General features: G+C 35.1%; 2 protein-coding genes across 7 annotated transcripts in view; one reads left to right on the top strand and one right to left on the bottom strand.

Annotated features, from left to right (window-relative positions):
- The window catches only part of LOC129724934 (uncharacterized), a 36454-nt gene extending 33437 nt beyond the window's left edge, over positions 1–3017 (bottom strand). For both annotated transcript variants that reach the window (XR_008727986.1, XR_008727987.1), the window contains exons 1-2: positions 2818–3017; positions 2662–2753 (exon numbers count right to left, since the gene is read on the bottom strand). The gene's annotated coding sequence lies outside the window, so the exon portion shown is untranslated. The remainder of the gene's footprint in view (positions 1–2661; positions 2754–2817) is intronic.
- LOC129724929 (uncharacterized) overlaps positions 1–22405 on the top strand; it is a 311814-nt gene extending 289409 nt beyond the window's left edge. For all 5 annotated transcript variants that reach the window (XM_055680216.1, XM_055680218.1, XM_055680215.1 and 2 more), the window contains one exon: positions 19695–22405. In XM_055680216.1, the coding sequence (XP_055536191.1) occupies positions 19695–20147 (453 nt within the window). In that variant the 3' untranslated portion in view covers positions 20148–22405. The remainder of the gene's footprint in view (positions 1–19694) is intronic.
- The last annotated feature ends 2845 nt before the right edge of the window (positions 22406–25250 follow it).

The raw sequence follows: 25250 nt of genomic DNA, 5'->3' as shown, positions 1-25250 counted from the left end.
AATTTTGAGACTAAAGTTGAAAAATTGAAACCATATTCAAAACCATTTTGGAAGCTGTCGAAGATTCTTAAGAAACCTTCAAAGCCTATTCCAGTTTTAAAAGATGGTGAACGTTTTCTTGTATCCAATGAACAAAAGGCTCAAAGACTTGCTCAGCAGTTTGAGAGTGTTCATAACTCAAATTTGAATTTTGTGAGTCCAATTGAGAATGAAGTCACACGTCAATCTTCCCAGAATTTTTTACCTGCAGAAACAATTGAAACTAACTTGAATGAGATTAAATCAATTATTAAAAATTTCAAAAATATGAAAGCACCTGGTGACGATGGAATCTTTAATATACTAATCAAACATCTCCCTGAGAGCACAATGGAATTTTTAGTGAAAATTTTCAATTGCTGCTTCAAAATTGCATATTTTCCCAAATTATGGAAAAATGCAAAAATTACTCCCATTTTAAAACCGGATAAGAGCCCAGCTGTAGTTTCAAGTTATCGACCAATCAGTTTGCTTTCTTCAATAAGTAAACTGTTTGAGAGAATTATTCTTAACAGAATGATGTCACACATCAACGAAAATTCAATTTTTGCAAATGAACAGTTTGGATTTCGCCATGGGCATTCCTCAACTCATCAATTGCTCAGAGTTACTAATATGATACGAGCTAACAAATCTGAAGGTTATTCCACTGGAGCTGCTCTTTTAGACATATAAAAAGCATTCGACAGTGTTTGGCATAAAGGTTTGATTGCGAAATTGCAAACTTTTAATTTTCCAATTTTCCTAATCGAAATTTTAAAAAAATATCTTACTGATCGAACTCTGCAGGTTGTCTATCAGAATTCAAAATCTGATAGATTTCCTGTCAGAGCAGGTGTACCTCAAGGTTCAGTCTTGGGTCCAGTCCTGTACAACATATTCACTTCAGATCTTCCTGATTTGCCTCCAGGATGCACAAAGTCATTGTTCTGCGATGACACAAGCATTTCCGTAAAAGGAAAAAGTCTTCGTGTCATATGCAGTCGATTGCAGAAAAGTTTAGATATTTTTTCTTCCTACTTGTAAAAGTGGAAAATCTCTCCCAATGCTTCTAAAACTCAAATGATAATTTTTTCCTCATAAGCCTAGGACTTCTTCCCTCAAGCCAAACAATAATCACGTTGCCAAGATGAATGGGGTTATTTTAAGTTGGTCCGACAAGGTTAAGTACTTGGGACTAATTTAAGATAAAAAACTTATTTTCAAAGAGCACATTGAGAGTATACAGGCCAAGTGCATCAAATATACGAGATGTTTATATCCTCTCATTAACAGGAATTCTAAACTTTGTTTGAAGAACAAACTTTTGATTTACAAACAAATTTTTTGACCAGCAATGCTTTATGCTGTACCGATCTGGTCAAGTTGCTGTTCAACAAGGAAGAAAACGCTCCAAAGGATTATTCTGAATAAATAAAATTCTGAAAATGATTTTGAGGCGTCCTCCTTGGTTTGGTACACTCGAATTACTTACTGGTGTTGAACCATTAGAAGCTATGTCGAATAAAATTATTAACAATTTTCGACAAAAATCGTTGCAATCCTCAATTGCTACGATAAGCTCTCTTTATAGCCAATAAGTTAGCAATTAAGTTAGTTGTAAGTTTACTTCGCCTTTCCTGACAAGTAGGTTTAAATCCCTACGAATTATAAGTCCTAATTGCGAAAGCAAACAAATCCTAACAATTGAAATTACAAATTTCTAACAGTGTTGAGAAGTCACCATTTGTGATTGGACACACATACTCATTATTTACTAATATTTATCATAAATACTTAAGCTACTAACAAATCCCCCCTTAAAAAAAAGTAGTCTTCAAAACACGTTTCTTGTCATAACTTTTGAACCACGAGTTTAATCTTTATGAAATTCAAAAGTTAAGGGTTTTTCAGGTAGCCCGTTCATTTGAAATCAATTTTGTTCAAATCGGTTGTGTAGTTTTTGAGATATTGATGTTTCATGATTTTTACATGTTGAAACATAACCTCTAAACTAAAAATCCGATTACAATGAAATTTAATAGGGTCTTATGGAACAACGAGACCTTTCATTTGCAATTAATTTCATGAAAATCGGTCCAGCTATCTCTGAGAAAAGTGAGTGAGAATAAAAATCTGCACATACACACACACACACATACACACACACATACAGAAAATGCTCAGCTCGTCGAGCTGAGTCGAGTGATATATGACATTCGGCCCTTTGGAGCACTTTTATACTTTCGGTTTTGCAAGTGATTGCTATACCTTTCTAGGAGAAAGGCAAAAATTGTATGGACCGTGGACATTACCAACCCCCCCCCCCTTCCCCCCCAGTCACCAGCGACACCACAACATTTTCCACGTTTTACGTACTGGCGCCTATGTTACATAACCAAGCTTCTAGCTTTGCCTGACTCTGATTGCATATTTCTAAATGCCTTCATTATATGCACAGTATGTGTCGAAAACCATATCATCAACATTTAGATTGAGTGACAGAATATAGCTATATCCGATTAATGTTCAATCCTTCATGATCACGACTGCTTTGAAGATTGATATGTTGTAAACTTTTATTAATTATTCTCGTAACACCGTTTTATTTAACTTTCGAACCAATAGAAACTGTTTTCTTACCTTGTATATCCCGTAAATTAGCATTCCAATGGCAAGTAAAATCAGCACATCTCCGGCATAATCCACGGCGGAAGAACTGGCCAGATCTAGCACTTGAATAAACAATAACAGCACTGATTAGAACTTTCAAGATTCCCTGCTATCAAACGGACTTACAGTCCTTCGGTAGCTCAGAATGACTCCGGCCATTATCCACAAGCTGCGTGTAGGCCGAAATACTCAACGAAATCAGCTCCAGCAGACCGGCCAGAACGCCGATAAAGTAACCGTGAAATTTGATATCCGCGCAGCAACTCATCACTGCCAACAAATCCTTCCTTAATACCACTAGTAGGAAGTCCTTTCGGGGTCGCAGATTGAGCAAGACTAACCCAAAACGCATTGTGTGTGTGCTCAGCCACTTTCAAAAAATCGGTTTACCGGCGTGCTGCGGAGGCTGCGGCCGAAAAACAGTCGCCGCCCGTCACACTCGGAAATAAAAACCCAAAGCCCATTCCAGAACAAAAGGGACAGCAGTAAAGCAGCGAGTGGCGAAGGAAGCAAGGAAGTGCAGTTTAAATAGAATAGTAATAACAAACCAGCATGCGAAGGGAAAATCCTGAAATTGCAGCTGGTGCTTTGCGGTAGCGCTCTGATGGATCGTATCGGTCTCTGGCTCTGACGATGGCTCATGATGATGGTTATAATGATGCCATTCCTTCTTTTGTCCCGCTGTGCTTTCTTTCTGTCATGTGACACCGTGCAGGGATGTAGTTTTATCTTTCCATATGGTCTAATGCCACATTGCCACCACATATCGAAGAGTCTGATTTCAAATTTTGGAAGAAAAAAACAACGCTAAGGAACGGCAGAACTTTCTGGCTTGGCTCGTGCATCATAGCTGTGAACTGTGTGCGCTTCTTCCGCAGCACGTTTTTTCACCCAACTGGACGTGTCGAGTTGAGCAAAAGAACGACTTAGCATAATTTGAAAAAATAAAACACAAATAAATCAGACCTCCTCCGTCGTGCTCGTCGTTGTCGCCGGAATTTCTCTTGGTCGAAAATATTTTCCCAGTGTCTGATATTGCTCCGCCGGGTCGGAATACCCACCGGCGACGGGCTTATCTTGGGCTTACCTGGGCTGATTCGATCTTTATTACCGTACCATACATTTTATTTACACCGGGCTCTCAGCCCAGGCGTCGACAGGAGAGGACCGAGCCACGCACCTAGGCTGTGCAAGTACAAAAAATGCTGCAAAAGCTGAAATGAAAATTTGAGGACGAAAGCTGGGGAAAGCAAAATAAAAAGCATGTGTAAATTTTATGAATGAGTTCATCAGAACAGCTCGGAGTCGAAAGATAACAATGGAATTTAGATGAAAGCAAATTAGGAAACTGTTGGATGGAACACATGCAAAGCCATCGTAAGGATCGACGACGGGACAGCCCGGCCGTCAGGATGGTACATTGCATTGCAGAAGCAGCTGCCTTGATGGTTTTTTTTGTTTTGCTCTCTGGAAAAAGGGGAATGAGGACTAAGTGCTTCTCGAAAAGTTATTGTTCCGGGAGATTTCGAGCATGAAATGATTCCGCCGGCAGAAGGGGGCCGGCCGGGAGGGGTGTCGTTGTTTGGATTATAACATGATCTGAGATAACAGTTTCCATAATTTGCCATCTTATAAATAGTGTTAGTTGCAGCGGATGCAGGGGAGATCGACCGCTCGGGGGTTGCTTTGTGTTACGCCGCACAACTGCTTGGCCAAGTTGTTGAGTGGTGCTTGACTATGAGGTAATGGGATGTTGTTCCGTTTTCAGTCTTTTCTGTGAACACTTTTGATCATATAGATTCAATTTAGTAATAATGAATAATTATAAATTATACTGCATACATAGCTAAAATTGAAAATTTTTACTATTCAAGTACGAAACATTATTTCTATATTCAAATGATGCTCAAAAATAACCTCTTACAGCTGTACGAGACCCAATTTGCGACCTCTTCGATTTTTAATTATTTTGTCTGCATTTTTGCCGATTCTCGTGGGAAAAGGAAGGGCGAATATCTAGAGAGCATTTAAGGGCGTTAAATTTGCTTGTCGCACTTTCAGGTAGACTGTTTTCTCGAGGTAATCTCCTTTCTGTATAGGATTTGGGGTGTTTTCCTATAAACTGAAACATAAATCGTAATTAGAGTTTATAGAGATTGTCTTTTCGAATAGTGAATCACGATAATTGTTTTGAAATTTACAATATTATCTTCAAATTTCCTAGGCCGTGCTACTTCCCGACACGAATTTGCAAATGGCGAAGAGAAAAATATAGAAAATAGAAAAAACATTATACAAAATATAGAAGAAGAAATAACTAGGAACTGGAAAAACAACATACCGAAATAATAGAATACAATGAAGTTAGTTGACACAAAAAAAAAATAAAAAAACAGGAATCAAAGAAAAAAACAATTAGAGAAAAAACTAAAAAAAAAAAAATAAAAACAATCTACAGAAACAGTAGATGATGTTCAAAGAACAAAATAGAAATTGAATCAGCAGAGCGCAAAAATAATCAGAAAACAATACAAAATATAAAAGTACAGATAAACTACGTCGTTAACTGGACCATACAAAAAAAAATGAGAAGAATTGGAACTTAGCAGAGAAAAACGAAAAAAAAGGAAACCAACACATAAAGAAATATACTCATACCCAAGGAAATAGTATAACGAAAACAAGCATAATCAAAGACAAAAGTGTTGAAATTTCAAATAAGAGCAAAAAAATGACAAAAAACCTAAAAGGTCAATAGAGAAAAAACACAAACCATATTCAATATATAGGTATAATTTCCGGTGAATTAATGGGAAATCTGTAATAAAACCAAAATAAGAGAATATTTATGAAAAAAATAATCCTAAAAGCAAATATGTAGGAAAAATACTAATACAAACATCAAACAAATTAAATGCAGAAAAGGAAGCTTAACCAACAGAGGACAGATTGAATGTTAACGAGGACAAAAATCATAGAGAGACCCGAAACAAAGTGAAAAAAAACGTTACATAGTATCATAACAACATAGATATAAAAAAACGATGAGTAAAAAGACTAAGGATAACTAGCTTATAAGAACCACCACATGAGAAACAAAGTAACTTGGATGGATACAATAAAAACTATGTATAAAAATAAATCCATGAAAAAACCTAGAATAGTATAGAAAAACTAGGAGAGAGAAAACAAAAAATATGAAGAATAAATTTAGGTAAATAACACTAACATGTAAACAAGGAAAAAATAAAAGTAGAGAAAAATAAGAACGGAAACAGACTACCTAAAACTTAAAAAGAAAACAAGCGAAAATATCGAAAACTTAACAATGGAGAAAACAGTAGAAAACAATCGAATAGGTGAACAATGGTAAACGATGAATGGGAACTAGAAAGTCATAAAAACAGAAAATCGAAACTTTTCAAATAAAAAAATAAATGAATACAAATCAAATAAATGATTGAACAGAAACAAACAGAAACCGACAAAAAGTGAAAAATAAAAACAAAACAAATGGATGAAAGATGCACAAGCATTACTACAAAAAAATAACTATCTAAATAATAAATATGGGAAGTAAACGGTAAATTAGAATAAAACCTAAAAACAACAGCAAAAGAAGAGAGAAACCTAAACAAATAGACAATGATATAAAAAAATGATGAACAACGAAAAGATGAAAAACTGTTGTTGAAAGCAAAACAAAATAAGAAATAATAAACACAAAATAATAAAAAAATATAGCGAAAACGCGATAGAAAAGCAACACCAGAGTTAAAAGAAAGAGAATACAAAATAAATGGGTTTGAGAAAATATAAAAGAATGGCCGTTGAAAAAGAGAGGGATAAAACGAAACCACAATAAAAAAAAAACATGAATAATGAAACTATAAGACATAACGAAACACGAAAAAATCTAGCAGAATAGAGGAAAAATAGGACAAAATTATAACGTTTGAAAAAGATATGATGATTGATGAACACATGGAAAAAAGAAGCCAGATGCAAAAAAAAATACTAAATAAACAAACGAAAAGTAAGAATAAGTTAGAGAAAATGAGACCAATGGTAGGACCAAAAAATATAACCAGAGACGAACTGAAGCAATTAGAATTTAATGCAAAAGGAGAAGTTGAAATAATTAAAAAACAGATCAAAGATTGAACAAGGAGAAAACAGTATGAAACATTTTCGTAAGATAATCTAAAATGAAGAAGCAAAAATAAAAACAGGTCGGACTCGATTATATAGTCTCCGATTTTTTTTACTATATATTATCGCATTTTATATATAATCGAATCAGAGAAAAAATGCTTTTTATCTATTTTACATAAATCTTTTGCTGTTTTCGAATCAATAAGAAGAATTTTATTTTTTACTCATCCTTCTAAAAGTCAGAAAACACATTTCTTACACAAAAATAAATATCTTGCAGTTATTCCTGATGCAATTTGTGTCAAATGTAAAAAAAAATTTGATCAGTGTACTCGTTTGTTTTGTATTTTTCTAATTTTTAAAAATTTTAATTCTATTTTAAATTTTTTAATTTTTTTTTAATTTTTATCTTTATTTTTTTAATTTTTTTTCTATTTAAAATTATTATATTTAGGTTTTTTTGGGTACTTTTGTTTTTTTTTTATTTTTAAATTTTTCAAAAATATTTAAAATTTTCATATTTTCCTATTTTTTTGTTCTTCTCATCAACTCATGTTTGAAATTAAAAAAAATTGCTGCTATATATAATTAAGTCTAAAATTATATAATATAATTGAATAATCGAATCATATATTATCGAGTCTCTGTATAATCGAGTCCGACCTGTAATGAAATTTAAGAAATATAAATAAAAAAACTTATGAAACCGAGAAAGATAAACAGAATACGAAAAAATCTAAATAAAAATGCACAAAACTAACACTAACAAACAAACACGAAATAAAGAGAATAAGAAATTGATGAAGAAAAGTAATTAACAAATGAAAACGTAAATAATAAGAAAAGAATAAATCTGGGAAAACGAAGCGCAAAACGAAACAAGCATAACGAGATTTATGTTAAGAGCGATAAACTCGAAAAATCAATATGCAAGGATAACTGTTATTTAGAAAGGAAAGAATAGGCGTGTATAAAAGTATTGAATTTAGAAATCCGGTAAAAAGTAATGTAAAGAATACAACAAAAAATTAAAAAATACATCGAGTATTAGAACAGAGAAAAACAAAAAGAAGGAATAAGGAATAGCTGATCATTACATTTTTAAAAACCGAAATAAAAGTAGCAAAAATAGTGAAGATATTAATGCAAAACATGACATGACATAATAGTTCATGAAGTTCATGAGCCCGTGCGGAAACCAAGCAATCACAAGAAGGAACTACTAAATTAAACGAAAACCTAGAAATCTAACGTTGGCTAATGTCCACGGTCCATACAATTTTTTGACGTTGGACTAACGTCTATATCGAAGTTAGGCACCTGAATTTGAAAATCTAGTAATTCAACCGGGGAAAACCAGGGAAAAGTGGTCAGGTTTTGAGCGCTTATATATCAGTCATTTCTTTTCAGAATTTCGAGGTTTTGCCATCAACCGATCAGAAATTCTTTTACGGTTGAATTTATGTAACAAAAATAACCTATTGTTCGAGATACACTATTGAAAAATTGATAAATCACATCGATTGTCTAAATCATACCGAGCAACCAATCACCACCTCTCTTCACAAGCACAGTCGACACTAACGGATACAACCGATCTGACTTTGTAAACAGTCTCACAGCTTTCAACCAATAACGAGCTCGCTTTCGGTAGCTGCAACAGGTGTTTCAACACCGTTTTAAAATGCTTTTTTTATCATTACCACTGAACAGATTCTAAACACCAATGGCTTGATTGATAGGGGAAATATTGCGCAAGATTGTCATATAATAATTTAAATATGTTTTCGATACTAAACTAGTTAAAAGTTGTGTTAAAAGTCGTGCACATTCAACCAATCACAAGCTCGCTTCTTGTTTGCTCGCGGATGGATTTTTGCTTTGGGCTATATAATAACCTGTGTCGTCTCATAGCATACATCAGTTAACAAGTGAAAGGCCACCAGGCCGGACTTGTATAATCAGCAGCGGTGGCTGATTCCAGCGGCCAAACTGAGCTGCAGCAGAACCAGAGCGGCGGTATCAGGCAGCAGCGGCGGAGGTAGTGGGAAGCTGCATTTCTTCATTCAGTTCGGTGCTCCTTTGATCTGAGTTGGACCCCACCAGCGGTAATCCAATTCAGATATCGTTGGGTGAAAACGTTGGGTGTGTGTGCAGTGTGCACATATAGCGTATGTGCATCTGTATTGCTATGACATTTGCGATGATAGGGATGGCGCTGTTGCGTGTGTATGGCTAGCTATAGCGTGTGTAAGACACTAGCATGTGTAGCATATTATGGCTATTGCGTGTATATCTTCAGCGTGTGTACGGATAGTTATAGCTTATGTGTGGATAGCTGCTGCGTGTGTAATGATTAGTTATAGCGTATGTATGGATAGTAATAGCACATGGTTGGATAGCTTATGCGTGTGTATAGATAGTTGTATCGGATGTATGGAAAGGAATAGCGTGTGTATGGATAGCTTCGGCATGTGTGTATAAAAAACTATAGCTACAGCGTGTGTATGAATAGTTTTAACGCGTGTTTAGATAGTTATAGCATGTGTGTGAATAACTATAGCGGGTGTTTATCGAAGATTATTATTGTCATTGAAAATATTAAAACGTCTTAACGAACACAGTTGTGAATTTGATTTTACAGCAGCGATTTTAACTTCTTCAGCCAGTCTTTATTCATCGAGGAAAAATTACTACCTATGAATGATCAAGTTTTTTCAACGAGCATTCATTAAATTTTCGTTTTTGTTTCTCGGTGCGCGGTTTTGATTTTGTTTCTCACACACAGAGAAAGAAACAAACTTGTCGCTATCGTGAAAAATAACAAAACAATTAGAAATGCTCTAAATCACAACTGAAGAAGTTAAGATATTTTCTTGTCACTCGCCCAAACCTTGATAACAACTACCGAAAAACGTGTGATTGAGCTCTTGCTATATTGAGTTATTGAACCAAACGTTTTTTTTTTTTCAAATACATGAAGTTATATGCTGGGCTGGAACTAACCTAGCATGAGTTTTATCGATTAAATGTCAAACAATTTTCAAATTTAAAATTTTCGGTTGAATCGTTCTGGGCTCCAATTTCAGATAGTTTCGTAAAGTTTGCTTTTTGATTAGATAGGAAAATTTTACCAATTCGCTCAATTAAATGATTGTCTTGGTAGTGCAGCAAACAAAGGGTTGATTCGAATATGTATGAAATGACAGCGATTAAATAAAAAATATCCATTCTTTTAGTATATATTATTATTTATAACGTTTTAACGTCTCCGCATCCAGAAATGCACTGTTAGATAAAATTGCAGCAAATACTAGAGTTGCAATTCTCTCTATTCTTTGTTTTAATGGAATATAAGAATACCGTAGTCCAACGTCATGCGGTCGTGTCTTGAATACCACCCTCCTACTTTTTAGAATTTATATGGGCAGTTGTCCACAGAGGGGGAGGAGGGGGTCAAAATCGTTAAAAAATCTGTCCACGTGGTATGTGGATGATGAGCGCGAAGTAGAAAAGAAAAGGTGAGAAGAAAAAACAGCATCTATCGTCTAAGCGAATAAAAAGCGGATGAATGATTAAAACTAAAATTGAGCAAAAAATATTGAGATGATGAACGGAGAGTGGAAAAGAGAAAAAATTAAGAAAATGAACATCAGAGAAAACACGAGTAAATCAAACTAAAATTCGTAGGAGGAAAAATTATTCAAAAGACAAGACTAAAATTATGTTAAAAAACCAAACCTGGACATAAAATAAAACAGGAGATAACAAATATAAGTGAATAACAAGATTGAAAACAGAACCTAAAACTTATACAGAAAATATACGGAGAGAAAGGTAACATAAAGTAACTCAAGAACAAAAAAATCTAAGAGAAAAAAATAGAAGAAAATAAACAAAAAAAATCGAACACGAAAATAACGAGTTTTGAAAGTCACCCGAAACAGTGAGCCCCGAAAATATAGGACAGCCTCTATAAAACTTGAAAAAAAATCACAAGGGTTGTATGCAAAGTTGACGTAGGACTACATATGGTTGTTTGTGGCATTACTTGTATTGAATATGTTTAAAATTCAGAATTTTCAGTTTTTGCTAATGCCTATGTTAAAAAGAAGGCGATGTAGCACGATACGTCGTTTCATGTGGAGAATAATATCAACAATAAAAAATGACGCACGTCTAAACACATCTCAAACCTAATCCCGCACTGTTCCGCCGCGTAACGCTTCCATTCACTTTCTGTATAACATCGGCCTAAGGGAAGTGCCGGCTGTACCTATTCTGAGGCTGTTACCATACTGCTACTAGTACCCAGAGATATTAACTCTTCTAGTAAGTGTTTTATTTGTCCTCAAAAGAACAATTGTTAAATTTATCATCGGATATAATGCTGATCGCATCTCTGTGCTAGTCCTGACAGTAACATTTTTCTAAACAAAATGACCCAACTTTTCCATTAGAGAAACTACCGGCTGATGTATCTGCTTCAGATGCTGTCCGCTAATACACTAAGACAGTATTTCACTAAAGAAAGTGCCGCTAAATCAGCTGGCCCTGTTACTATCGATGCTGAAACCCGCTGCAACAGCTGCACTATCCGTTGCCATGCCACATAGCGGTTACCGCTATCCTTTGCCATTGGTATCCGCTGCACTGCTGCTGCTGCTGCTGCTGCTAAAGGAGGACTGCTGTTGCCGCTGTCTAGAACTAATATGAGCGATTTAGGCTGAAACAGGCTCTTATATAGGCCAAACAGCACATTTCAAATTACTAGGCCTATAATTCTGTCGACCGTGCTTGGTGAGCAATCATATAACGACCAATCAGAGGTAGAATTTTGCATTTGACAATTTTCATTAGTACAATTTCCTGCATTTGGGAGAAATCTTAGAAGATTTTCCAATCTATTGCTGCAAAAACGAAGGAAATCCATCGAATACGAACCGATTTATTAGCATTTGAAATTGGACATATTTTTCACTTTTTCCGGTTTTAGATTTTCATTTCACATTCCTATGTTGCCGCGTACGTATAAGGGTCGAGAAACGGAGAAAAATGACGAGAAAAAATTTGAGCACATTAAACTGAGATATGATGAGGAAAACAGTTTCAAGAAAATGCATATAATACGCAAAAATTATTAAATTATTTAGAAAAAGAGTAAAAAACAGAAATGAACATAAACAAAAAAATTCCAGAGCAAAAAAGTCGACTGAACATTGCGCAAGACAACAGAAACTAGAAATAGGAAGAAAACAAAAATACACAAAATACAAAAATAATAGTGTGAAACAAAGAAAAATATAATGGGAAATTAAGTATATAAGAACAAACAAGAAAGGATAAAAGATCAACCTATAATTGGTCATTGCCATTTAAAAAAGTTTAAAACAACTCTCCGCTGCACAGTGGGGCGACTCCATACAAATGCTGGCCAAGCAAAAAATGTCTTTGAATCATGGAAAATACATGGTTTCTATGTAATTTTGGGACGCTGAGTACGAATTTGATACTATTTTTGCATGAAAATGCATACTCTTGATGCTAGTAGAATTTCAATGTTTTTTTATATATATTATATGAGGAAAATTTTACGTCGGTTCCAATGTTTTGCAAAATTTAATGCATGATGCTTAAAAGACTTTCATATGCAATAAAAAAAAATGATGCATGAAAATATCATTCAGTTATAAAGAAAATAAAAAAAATATCAATTGAAAAATATGTTTTGTGTTGAAAATCACTGATGTTTTTTTAAGTAGGGACTATATTACTTTGCTTTTTTCATCGCATTCTTCTTTTTATTCACTTCCACCTTCATCTTCATATTTGTGTTCATTTTCAATACAGTTTTGATACATTCAAGAAAAGTTTCCAAAATGCCGTTTCTAAAATTAAAAATTATAATTCACTATTTGCGTTGTAGAAGTTAACAGGCGATTTATTATGTCTTGGTTTGGGTTTACACGATTATTTTAACATGTGACTGGTATGATACAAACTTAAAACATGGTTTTGGTACTCAGTGCTGGTGATCCAAAACATAAACAATGATTAGTTTTTGATACTGCGTTAAAAACGGAAAATAGATGAGTTCAACTTGTAAATATGAAAATAGTGTGATCAATTATACTGAAACATGTTTGAAAACGTTGTAATTAACAAACTAATGCGAGCCATTTGTTATTCTGTTGACGGTTTGCAGTGTACAATTTAAATTTACATTTAGAAAATCCGATATGTGCCAAACACTCGTTGTTTCTATTCAAAAGAAGGGTACTCTGCGCAGGATCGGACTAGATGCATTTGAAAGCGTTTTTTCCAAGCTATCTTTTAAAACTAGTGCCAAACCCTGCCATCCAAACTTTAAACACTGTTTTATGCAAAAAATACGTAATTTTTTGATTTCGCCTAATTTTTTTTGAGTATTACAATGAATTTATACATTATTGAATGATGAGGATTTATTCTCCACTATTTTACAGACAACTTTTTCTTAGACGTCATCAAGATTCAAGTTACCCTTGAGGCTCCAGCAAATTTCGCAACATTGCATTTTTTTCAAGAAAAACGCAAAAAAACGCTGACTTAGTACACTTTGAAAAATCATAAAAAAAATCAAAATTTGTTGTATTACTCTAAAAATTTGGATTCTGACACTTCAATATTATAAAACTATAGGAAAAATATAATTGAAATGAAATTCGTATTTTCAATTTTGGGTCGATGGCCAGCGATTCCCCACTGTGCGCTGTGCCCTCCAGTAGCTGTGCCAGCAAAATATCCTGCAGCGTACGATGGTAACTATTGCTGTCGTATGCAAAATAAAGGTAACATGCTCCGCAGTGCCTGGAGGTTGACTCGTATGCAGCTCTCGTTTCTCAATGTCGTGTATCTTTAACAGCTGCACTGCACTCGCTATTGTGTAACAAACTAAACTGAAGCTGAATTTTCTACATGCAGTCTTTTGTATCGAGTTCAGAGTAGATTTTTGCCATTAGGGCGTGGCCACGCAGCTTAGAGAAAGACAAACAAACCAAAACACTTTGTTTAGTCAAAATATGTAGGCAGTGGAATTTATTTCTTCCATGTTATTGTTATCTGTGCTCGGGAAGCAAGCCAATAACGAGTGAAATGTATGGGAAAGCTTGACCTTGACACTTTTCACCTTTTTCCACCATTAAGCAGTAAAGCAACAATGTTGAACATTATATCAAACAATTGCTACACATTTTATCTATCCACCGACATATAAATGACCAAGATGCATTAAGTCGTTCCCCTGCTATAATCGTTTGAAATCTGACGCAACATTTGCCAGTTTCATTTTCAATTTCACAAAGTGTAATCTAGTATAGAAAACAAAGACGTAGTCCTACGTCAAAAAAAATTGCAAAGTTCACGTGAAAACGAGCAAGAAAAAAACTAAGTGAAGGTGAGATACGTAGCAATTAAGGCTGTGCGAGATTTCGAATAATTTCGTATTATTTCGCAAAACTCGAAATTTCCCGAAATTTCGCGAAATTTCGGTTTCGCGAAATTGCCGAAAAATTTCGTTGAATTTCGCTAAATTCCGCCTAAAATTTCGCGAAATTAAACTTCCAATTTCGACGATTACGAAATTTCGCGAAATTTTGGGACCAAATTTCCGATGCACATCATAACATTATTTTGGTTTGTGCTCATTTCGACTATAAATTAAATTGAATATATCTCAACAGATATCTGGTATACTAAGTCAGACATAGTAGAATAAACTCTCAGCCGGTAATTTTTGTTTTTAAAGACTAAACCGTAACATCATGCGGGAGGTATTTTTTATTCACGCAGAGTATAAAATTCATGTCATCACTGTTTGTGTGTAGGAATAAATTTTACGCATCTTTTACGTACATCAAAATCTGGTTATATTTGCAGCGCACAAGGTCACTTTTTGTCTTTCGTTTAGGAGGGCATAGCAATTTCTGTCAAAACTAAAGCTCTGAAGCTCTATCTTACAGGCCAAATGTTCTATGCTACTCGACTTGTAAAAATTTTTAAGCGTTTTTTCGGATTTCTCTGTGTTAGAGGACTCCTCTTCGCACACCGTAGTGTATTTAAATGTATTTTTTCAGATAGTTCATTGCTATCACTAGGCTGACCAGATGTCATGCCTTATAGTGTGCAGACAGAGTGATCGATGTGTCAAGCAGAAAAAGTTGTAATTGCCTGAATTTTTAGTATTGTTTCAAAACACTCTGACTCCAAAGTGAGCATAGGTTTCAAAATTGCCAGGTACCTTATCAAAAATATTTTAAACGTGTTACCAAAAAAGTATACTTTATCAATGAATGAATAAAAAGTACATGGTTCGCTCTCGTTGAATACATAACTGAGAAATGTTACTCTTGTTTTGGGGGACACAAAATTTTAAAATGTCAAAAACAAGTTCAGATTATAGCATAAAAGTGATTCTGACTTCGCACTTGACGAATATACAAGGTAGAAGAAAAGAAAGGTTAGAAAGAACGAGAAATAAGAAAACGAGGATGATTACGAATAACTTAATTGAGTAAAAAGAAAACTATTTGTTTGTTGCATTACAACATTCCATTCTAACTGTTGATTGGTTGAAAGAAAAATAATTTTTGGTTTGTTTCAAAAGGGGCCGTTCCCAAACCACGTAGTCATATATAGGGTGAAGGGGGGGGGGGGGGGGGTAATCAAAAAACCACGAAAGGGTGTCTGATCAACGTAAAATGTCAGCAAAATGTCGATTTTGCCCCAATTCCCCTACAATTCCCCTACAGTACTAAAATATCGAATCAAAAAACCACGAAAAGGTGTCTGATCAACGTAAAATGTCAGCAAAATGTCGATTTTGCCCCAATTCCCCTACAATACTAAAATAGGTTTATCTGCTGACATTTTACGTGGATCAAACACCTACCATTCGATTTCTGAGACTTTTTTACTCGAAATAAGATATAATTTGACTACCGCTTTAAGATATTAGCGAATTACCATTAATGCTAAAAAATAATCGATATTATTTTGCTTTGTGAAAAATATACTGAAACTATGCCAAACCCGGTTTTGTAGAATCACCGTTTTGAGCTCAGTTTTTGTGCGATTTAAGAGCTTTTTTTTCAAAAGATGGGTAAAATGATGCTAATATGTGAACAAACTCTTAGAATTTTGATATTTGGCCTCAAAACAAAATGGCGTCGAAAAAACCACAAAAGATACCGGTTTCTCAAAAAATTAAAAATGGCGCCATTGTTGCCCCTTAAGTTGAAATATGTTCAAACTCGGGGAAATTCAGTTTTGCTTAAAAATACACAAAAATATTATATATAGAAACCAAGGCAGAAATAAAAGTCAATTTTTGTTGCACTGTGTAATAGTTATATTTTGCAATGCGTCAAGATTTATGACATTTTTCCTGGAAGTATATTTCAATACTCAACGACCGGTAAAAAAAATCAACGCTTTGGTCTTAAAAACAATATATAAGACCTGGATGTTCGTGAACTGAAGGAAGAAAAAAAGATGTTTTTATTATTGTTCGACATTTGAAAACTTTGTAATTTATATAAAAAAAACTAAGTTACAAATCCGATGCCTGAAAATCACTAAAAGTAAGGTTTCACTTATTATCAACTAAATATTTTTCTAGATGATTTCTAGATGAGTATACAATTTACCATAACTATAAGCGAAAAATTTATCGTAGATGATCAAACTGCTTAAACAAATTTTATTTATGTTGATACCCAACAACAAATTAAAAATCATTTTGAATATACAGAATAGCGTATTTTAAATTACTTTCAGGTAAGGAAATTATTATATTCGTTAAAGACAATGAAATATTATTAAAAATTAAACAACCATTATCTATTTGTTATTTTGGTTTTGAGGAAATGATATTACTGAAAATTCTATTTACAATTTGCGCAATAACTAATAATCAGTTTTCTTAAACCTACATTTTTTTATAAATTTTCCAAACTTTATTGTAATATATTTGAATAAGATCACAATACAAAACACCACGAAAGATTACGGGGGAGTAAGAGGGTATAAAAGGGATCAAAATATGACCACGTAGTTCAGGAACGGTCCCAAATGCATTTTATTATTTTTGGTGTCGCAGAAACTCACAGGGCATATTTTTTTAGGACAAAATTATTTTCTACAATCTTACCAGAGACACTAGTTATGCCAGTCAAACAAACCGATTTAGCTGAAAAAATAATTTAAATTTGTTGTAAAGTTTTTTTTTTTTTGATTTATTTTATATTAACTTTAATGTTTCTTTTACATTAAAAAAATAAATTTTTTGAGTTTTTTTCTATCGGAAAGATAAAATTACTATCTAAAACTTTTCCAGAGACGTCACACTGATCAAAAAACTTTTGGCTCTGAAAATATTCATAATCACAATAATCCTCCCAAAATAGAATTTAAATAGCTACTCAGCCTATAGAAACGTTTATGCCAAATCTAAAATGAATAAACGGTGTTAAAAAAAATTCAATAACACTGGTCGACAAGAGCGAAAAAAGTGGCCCTTAAGCTCAAAATGGTTGCCCTCCAAAGGTTTTACAGCTTTTTAACCATTCCTGTGAATTTTGCTGCTTTTAGAGAATGCAGAAATGCATCAGAAGGCCGCCGAGGAATTGCTTATCGGATTCGTCGCTTTTACGTTTGCATAGGGAAAAACTCTTTGGAAAAGTTATTTTTGCTAGGGACACCAAAACTCACAGGAATGGTTGAAAACCTACCTACCATCTCTCATGTTTTCCAGTTCGAGCTCTAGGACAAAACTTGGATTTCGAATGATGAAAGTGCTATGAAAGAAGGATTACCATTTTAAACATAGTTGCATTTAGTTTTTAACATTTTTGATTTTCTCGTCATTGTCGGTTTATCGATATCTGAATACCTACGTTACTCTTCGTCAACCAGGTAAGCACTTTGCGATCAGCTGCTGAAGGGTACTTCGTTAGCGTACGCTCCAACGTTTCAAATCATTGTAATGCTATGTTTCAGAAACAATTCTTTTATTTTTCGAAATTTCACGAAATTTCGCGAAATTTAGAGACCAATTTTGTTTCGTCTCGAGAACTCGAAATCGACCTTGATTTCGTTTCGACTAATTTAGCGAAACCGAAATTAAGGGTTAATTTCGTTTCGTTTCGTTTCGACACCAGAAAAGCCAGTTTCGCACACCCCTAGTAGCAATGTGAAGCAGAAAAAAGAATGAAACGAAACTAATAAGTCAATAGATGGAGCCATATCTTAATTATGATGAACTAAGCTGAGACATATGGTTAACAAAACACTTCGACGCTATGATAATATTACTGTGGTGTGATATACTTTTAGTTGTGTGAAAATGTCACGATTTTGTGTCAAATAGTCATTATTTAGGAAAGGTGTTCTTATCATTTTATTTTAAAAATGAAGACGGCTTAAGCGCCTCGAGATTCAAAAAAAGTTAACGGAAATGCTGCTCTAATTGAAACAACATGACGTTTCTGGGTCCGTCCCTTTCAGGACGAAAATTTCAAAATTGACAACTGCCCGCGTGAAAGAAAGCTAAACACCTTCAAAGACGCTGAATTGGAGGAATTGCTCGATAAAGATCCACGCCAAACGCAGTAACAACTTGGTTAGATATTAGAAGCTACCCGCTAAAGCATTTCCAAGCAATTGAATGCTTTAGAATTGGGACGTTGAGGGTGATAAAAAATGGATGCATTACAGCAACCCTTCTTTCCTTTGGGCCATGAGGATTGTTTGGTTATTCTTCTCAGTTTTCGGTTCGGTCGAATATACGTGCTGCATAGGTTATGCTGTGTATTTTGTGCGACCAGAAAAAACCGGGCAGCAGAGGCGCGAAAAAATAATTTTACTGTATGACAACGCTCGGCCTCGTACTGCCAAAGTCAATAAAGCTTACATAGAAACGCTCGAATGAAAAGTACTACTTCATTCGCCATATTCCACAGTTATTGCGCCATCCGATCATTACTTGTTCGAAAACGGCTTGATTCGTGGAAAACCTCAAAAGATGAACATTTTTATCGTAACGGTATATCAGTTCTGCCAGAAAGATGGGACATAGTTGTAGCCAACGATGGGCAATACTTTGAACAAGGAGATCGTAATTACGCACCTAATAACATAAGAATTCATGTGGGAAGCGTATTTGGGTTGTTCAACTATTCACGGATTTCGGATTTTTATATATCAGCTAAAAGAGTGTAATTTTTGAGCAAAACGCAATTTCTAAATTTTTTTATCAACTATTATGCGATACTAGTAGATAAGTTTGGATATTTGTTGTTCATGTGTCACATTGACATCACACCGACGATAATGTGTAGATAGAGGGGTGCCCAAAAATGCAGCGATAAATACTTTGTAATATGAACATATTTCGCAATAAAGTGTCTTGCCCCTATGTTATTCCAGTAGAAAATATAAAAAAAAAGAACAAGTAATCACAGAGACTTTCTTTTCGCACTTATTTTTACTGACGACCACTAGACGAATGTTGCACGATTCGTCTATAATTGGCGTTGGGATAAGGTCAAACTAACCGGTGACTTTTTTAACACAATTTTGAGGTTAGGTTTTTTTCCACTTGACGATTTTGAGCGTAAAAATCTCATCTTCCGCCTAAAAAAACACACGTAATTTCAACGATTTTGGAGAAAATTATCTTGCAAAATTCAAGATCATTAAAAATTCCTCACACTGCCAGTTTCCTTCTTGGACATAATTTTAAGGCTTGATTTCTAGAAAGTGTTGCTGTAAATTTGAATTAAATTCTTTCTCTATTCTCTCATTTCCAGCTCCAATCGCAGCAACAGCAATCCACCTCCGGAATCGCGTCGGTTTCCTCTGCGCTGGCCTCGACCGGTGGACCCTCGTCATCAGTGATACCCGTTGGCGGAAGCGGGAGTCTTCTGTCATCCCAGCAGCACATGTCACCTCCACAACCTCCGGATGTACCCCGTTTTCCACCCGCGATATCGGTCCAACGTCTAGCACCGCAAGTTCAACGTCAAATCCGCGAAACGCAGGAACTGATTAAGGACAGCTGCTCGCAGCTGTACGCCACCAACAACTACGGCAGCCCCGGGCCGCCCCCGATGGCACCACTGCGGTCCAACGCAGCCGCCGCGGTCAATGCCGTTGCGGCGGCTCGGGCAGCTGCTGCGGCTGCTGCGGCTGCCGCTTCCATCAATCGACGACCGCCGCCACCGCCCACGTTGGAGACACAGTATTCCCAGGAACTTTCGTGATATCTAGACAAGTAGTGAATCCATTCTAGCAGTAATTATCTCTTTTATCCCGACGGCCGCGTTCGATCGGTTTCGCGACTCGTGTTACACCTTTCTTCTGTCCATGTTGTGTTTTTTTTTTTATTTTGTGCGATTTGTACGAAGCACGGCCAGCATTTTGGCCCAGCCAAATTATGATTTAGACGGTTAGTAACTAGCAGAAGTATACACAGAAAAAATTCGGACGTGATTAAAGAAAAATCTGATTCGTTAGTGCAATAAGCCTCGGAGGGTATGTTGTTAATTTTTTTCGTACTTTCAGGCAATTTTAATTTGGTGAATTCAGCCCTTGAATTGAAAATCAGAAAATCAAGGCGATCTAAATAAAGTTTGGAAAGTTTTGGTAACCAGAAAAATATTGGTGAATTGTCGTTTTTATTTTAATTGAACTGTAATAGTTATAATTTACGATGATTATTATGAAATAATACAAACATTCAGAAAAAGTAACAAAACACACACACACACACATAAACCGTGCAAAAAGAGAGATCCGATTGTAGTTATGATTCATAGTATAGCATTCTATAAGCAAATAAGCAAGTGTTGATATAAATGATATAGAATTTAGACAAAAATACCAAAACTATAATAAATTAAAACAAAGAAAGCAGTCAGAAAGACGGTAGAACTTAACGCAAGAAGGTGAAAATTAAGGAAGCCAACACAATTATTGCAAATATTAGATTAGAGATATCGAAATGAATTGCATCTTTTCCGGAATCGACCCTTACACATCCGATGAAATATAACCCAACTTTGCAGCACACCGTAACTATACACAGTAGAAAAAAAACTCAGTTTTATATACAACAATGGACCCAACTCTGATACTGATTCTGTTGAGAAAGCAGCAAATAAAAAGTAGCGAGAAGTAAAAAAAAACATGGAAGCTAAACAAATCCGTTTTTTTTTAATTAAATCAAGCAGAGGCAAACTGCTCGAATAGCCGTTTGATAATCGTATATATATTTTTGTATCTTTTTGTAAAACATCCACGAACACATAGATGAAAGTGAGTAAAATAGCAAAGGAAGAAATAATTCAATTGCGAAATACATAGTTTTTGTGCCTGATTCAGAACACACTCAACTCTGCAGTGCATACCTACATATTAAAGTTCATTCATTGTGTAGCAAAGCAACGCGCGGGGAGGACGTTTTAGGAATGTAGAATTAAAACCTATAGTCAAGTATCCAAATTAAGCCGAGACGCTGGAAAATATACCAGCTGGATTCCACTGTAAGAGAAACCGTCATCATGTTAATGTTTTTCACTCATGAAAAAAAAAACCTTTTTGAACACTAACTCTCTCCGTTAAATTTAAACAAAAAGAAATATAAATAAGAAGAAAAAAAAATCAGCACGTCGAACCGAGGCGTTATTCCAACAGCAATCTGACAATTTCTAAATTGTACTCCTAGTCCCGAGCAGAGAATAATGTTGTCATTGTTTAGATAAGATCAGTCACTCAAACAACACACGAGCGAGAGGGTGAAAATATGACTAGCAAAACGAGTTTGTGATCGTTACCTACTACAAATAGGAATCCGTATTCTGCAATGCCAAATTTGAATAAGTAAAAGCCAACCAGCTTAAAGCAGTCATCCGTCATTTGTCATCTGTCATCTGTCGAAAAAGCAATCCCAGTCGGTAAAAGGATATGATCACTTACTCCATATGTCACCATTCTGTATTCTGAGCCACAATCCAAAAATAAAACTAGTCGTACGTTAGGGAATTCAGTTTTACCATTTTCCACCCGAAAACATCACTCGAACGGACAGACGTGTTGACGCCAAACGAGGAGTAAAAAAGGAAAGGTGTGGCAGAAGGTAGACGGCAAACAGAGGTGTTGAATTGATAAATTCTAAACGAAAAAAAAATATACTTGTTCAAATTACTACTTACAAACAAATGTGTGAACGGTTGAGATCCAGTAATAAACAAAACAGATTCGAACTACTTCGGTGTTAAAGAGTCTAGCAAATAAATGTGTTCCAGTCATACGAAACAAGCAAACAAACAAGTCAAACACAAAACCACTGATTGCCGATCACTCCCATGAACATGAACCGACACACACACAACTCAGTGCACTTTTCCCACGTTTAAGTGAACTACAAAAAGGCATCATCTCATCTGTACCAGAATGTGAAAAAAAATGAATATACAAAAGTCAACCGTGAAGGAGAAAATAAATACAAATGCTAAGAGAACCATTTACTTGGGACACTGGATTTGTTGAAGAACATCCCGACTGGGCATACCGTGTGGAATGTTCAGTCTTGTCCACTCACTCATCTTTGTGCATTTATCAGCACATAAATTGCATCACATCAATTTTTTAGTAGGCATTGTGATGAGCAAGAAAAAAAGCACAACCTTATTGAGCGATGCCTTTGCGCGTAGGGAGTGTAGAATATAACTACACACATGAGTAGGCGAGCCAAAGCTGCGTGCTGTTGAGTGAATTCACTGTGTCTGGGCTAAATTTATCATAGACCTGCACCGTGATAGTAAAAAAAACTCAGTGAGCATAGCACAGTGAGTATAGCGCAGAGCCCTACGTAAACGCTACAGAACAGGTTATTAAGAAAACAGTCAGAAACGTTTCCCAGCTAGAATTTTCATCAAAGTGCACATGTCAATGAGCAATAAACGTGCGCTATCTATATTTTATCAGTTGCGATCGAGAAAGTCTCTCTGCGGGAGCTTTATGCGCTTACTCTTTACAATACAAGCTTTCTGATGTTGCGTATTTTGCTTTCTTCACACAGAGTGCATTGCTTTTATCGCGCGAAAAATAGTACGAGGGTGGTATCCAAGACACGACCGCATGTTCGACGTAGGACTACGATAGTTTTATATTTCGTTTTGAGAACTGAGACTCTGTTCGGCACGGTTCAATTTTGGTACGGTTCGACTTTGGCACACATAAGCCAAAAACGAGCGGTTATGTTTAATCATAATTTATAGTTTTCTTGTTTTGCTTTTAACCAATTCAAGCTCAACAACCACCTGAAGAAAGGCATTTTGTCCATTATTTTGCCGAAACGGAATACTGGAATCAGTAAGACGGGTCTGGATATATGACCGGAACAAGTTTCGGTAATATAATAGACATGATCAAAGCAGTACTTAGTACCGTGCTATACCTCTAATTACTCGAAAGGGTCATATCAAGTGTCTAGGTCGTTAAAGGCTTCATGCGGACTTGTCCCCGTTGCGTTCCGGATACTTCCAGATTAATGAGCCTAAATCCACCAAGCGACACCTCTAACGACTTACAATCCTAAAACTAGTTCATTGGTGGTCACATATTGTTAAGGTCATATGCCACCAGAAAGTCATAAAAAGAAAAGTGTTTATTTTTAACATGGTTCGATTTTGACAACTGAAAAAATGCTGATTATTTATTTGCAGACTTCTATTTGAGAAGAAAAAAATACTGTTTTTAACATTGATGAATACCTTTCATCCTAATGCAGTCAATTTTTTTTAACACTCGAAAAGGCAATTTTTTATATAGACCTTAAATAAGAACGATTTAGTAGGAAGTAAACTTCCCTTCATCTTCAATTGCGCCTGTGAAAGATAGCTCGCTCACCAATTCCAAAGCAGCATCATTGTCAGTTTCTTACAACTGCTTAGCAAAGATGTCACATAAAAAAATCCTGTATTTACATGTTCGTTGGAAAAGTAACGATAAAGAGAGCAGTTTTTAGTGAAAAATCTAAATTTACAAAAATTTTTAAATTGACATTGAAATTTATGAACATGTTAACATTCATTTTTTTTCATTTTAGGCCAATTGAAACATTTATTCATTTAACAGAACCAGAAAAAAAGAAACAGTTTTAAGATACCAATAAAAAAAACAACAAAATGCCATATGTGAAAGTCACCTGTCTATTTCCTTCAAAAATAAACCTAGCTCGTTTTGATAAACAACATTAACCTCTCCAACTGATGTTTGCATAATGTTGTTCAATTACAAGTCCGGCAATAAAAGGTTGTGTTTATATGTTCAGTATCTAAATAGTTTCTTGCAGATGCTGATGTAATATTTTTGTAATTGAAAAATACGAGTATGAATGTTTAAAACCTAACGTCAAGATGCATATAATTTGGTTTTACTCTACACCACAACCGCGCAATGCAACTAGGATTGTCATATTGAATTAAATTTATTCAACTGGAAAAATATATCCATTAGCACAGTTTAAACGAGCTATCTGAACTATCTGTTTCAAAATCTTAGCGAAGCATATTGCTTTTTTATTGTCTTTTATATCGCCTATTGGCCATTTGAATATATCTGAGAAAAACCAGACTGTAGAATTCAAAAAGACAGCAACCCAATGCAACTTCAAATTTTATTTTAGGAATTTGAAAGAAGTTTTTATTATTAAACATGGATATGAAAATCACTACGGGTGCAGTTCTAATGCCATCTACTCGATTTTTAACACAACTTTTGTTGAAAAGGTTTTTTAATTATTATATTACAATCTTCCGCAATATTCTACCTGTCGATTAAGACATCGGTGTTTAAAACCTATTCAGGGGTAGTAATACAATAACCACTTTAACCACTTTAAAACGATGAGAAAACATCTGTTGCAGCTATATAAAGCGAGCTCGTGATTGATTAAAAGCTGCGAAACTGAACAAGAAAAAGTGGATTTCAACTGAACTTTTTACTAATCTACTATTCAATGATAAGCCAATTTGTGTATCACAAGCTTTGGCAACGTTCGTCGTTTGATCAAAGCATTGGTGGTCAAAATCCGTTCAGTTGTAATCACATATTGGATGCAACATCCATCATCATGATATACTCTTGCGTACAGAATTATTTTACTCCCAGCCGCACAGCGTAGTGTGCGAACACGCACCACTGTACATCGACAGCAGCTACATTGTTTCCACTTGGCTTGACTGCACACAAATGGCAATTGAGTGCTACTGCACTGACGACGAGCGACCGTCTTCTCATACATGGCTCGGTGCAGTACTGTTGCCTGTGCCAGCATGTTTTCCTTCAAGACATCAGTTTTC

The sequence above is a fragment of the Wyeomyia smithii genome, chromosome 2 (genome assembly GCF_029784165.1).
Source record: "Wyeomyia smithii strain HCP4-BCI-WySm-NY-G18 chromosome 2, ASM2978416v1, whole genome shotgun sequence".
NCBI lineage: Eukaryota > Metazoa > Arthropoda > Insecta > Diptera > Culicidae > Wyeomyia > Wyeomyia smithii.
The sequence above is the reverse complement of the archived record's forward strand: the minus strand, read 5'-3'. Positions and strand labels throughout refer to the sequence as shown.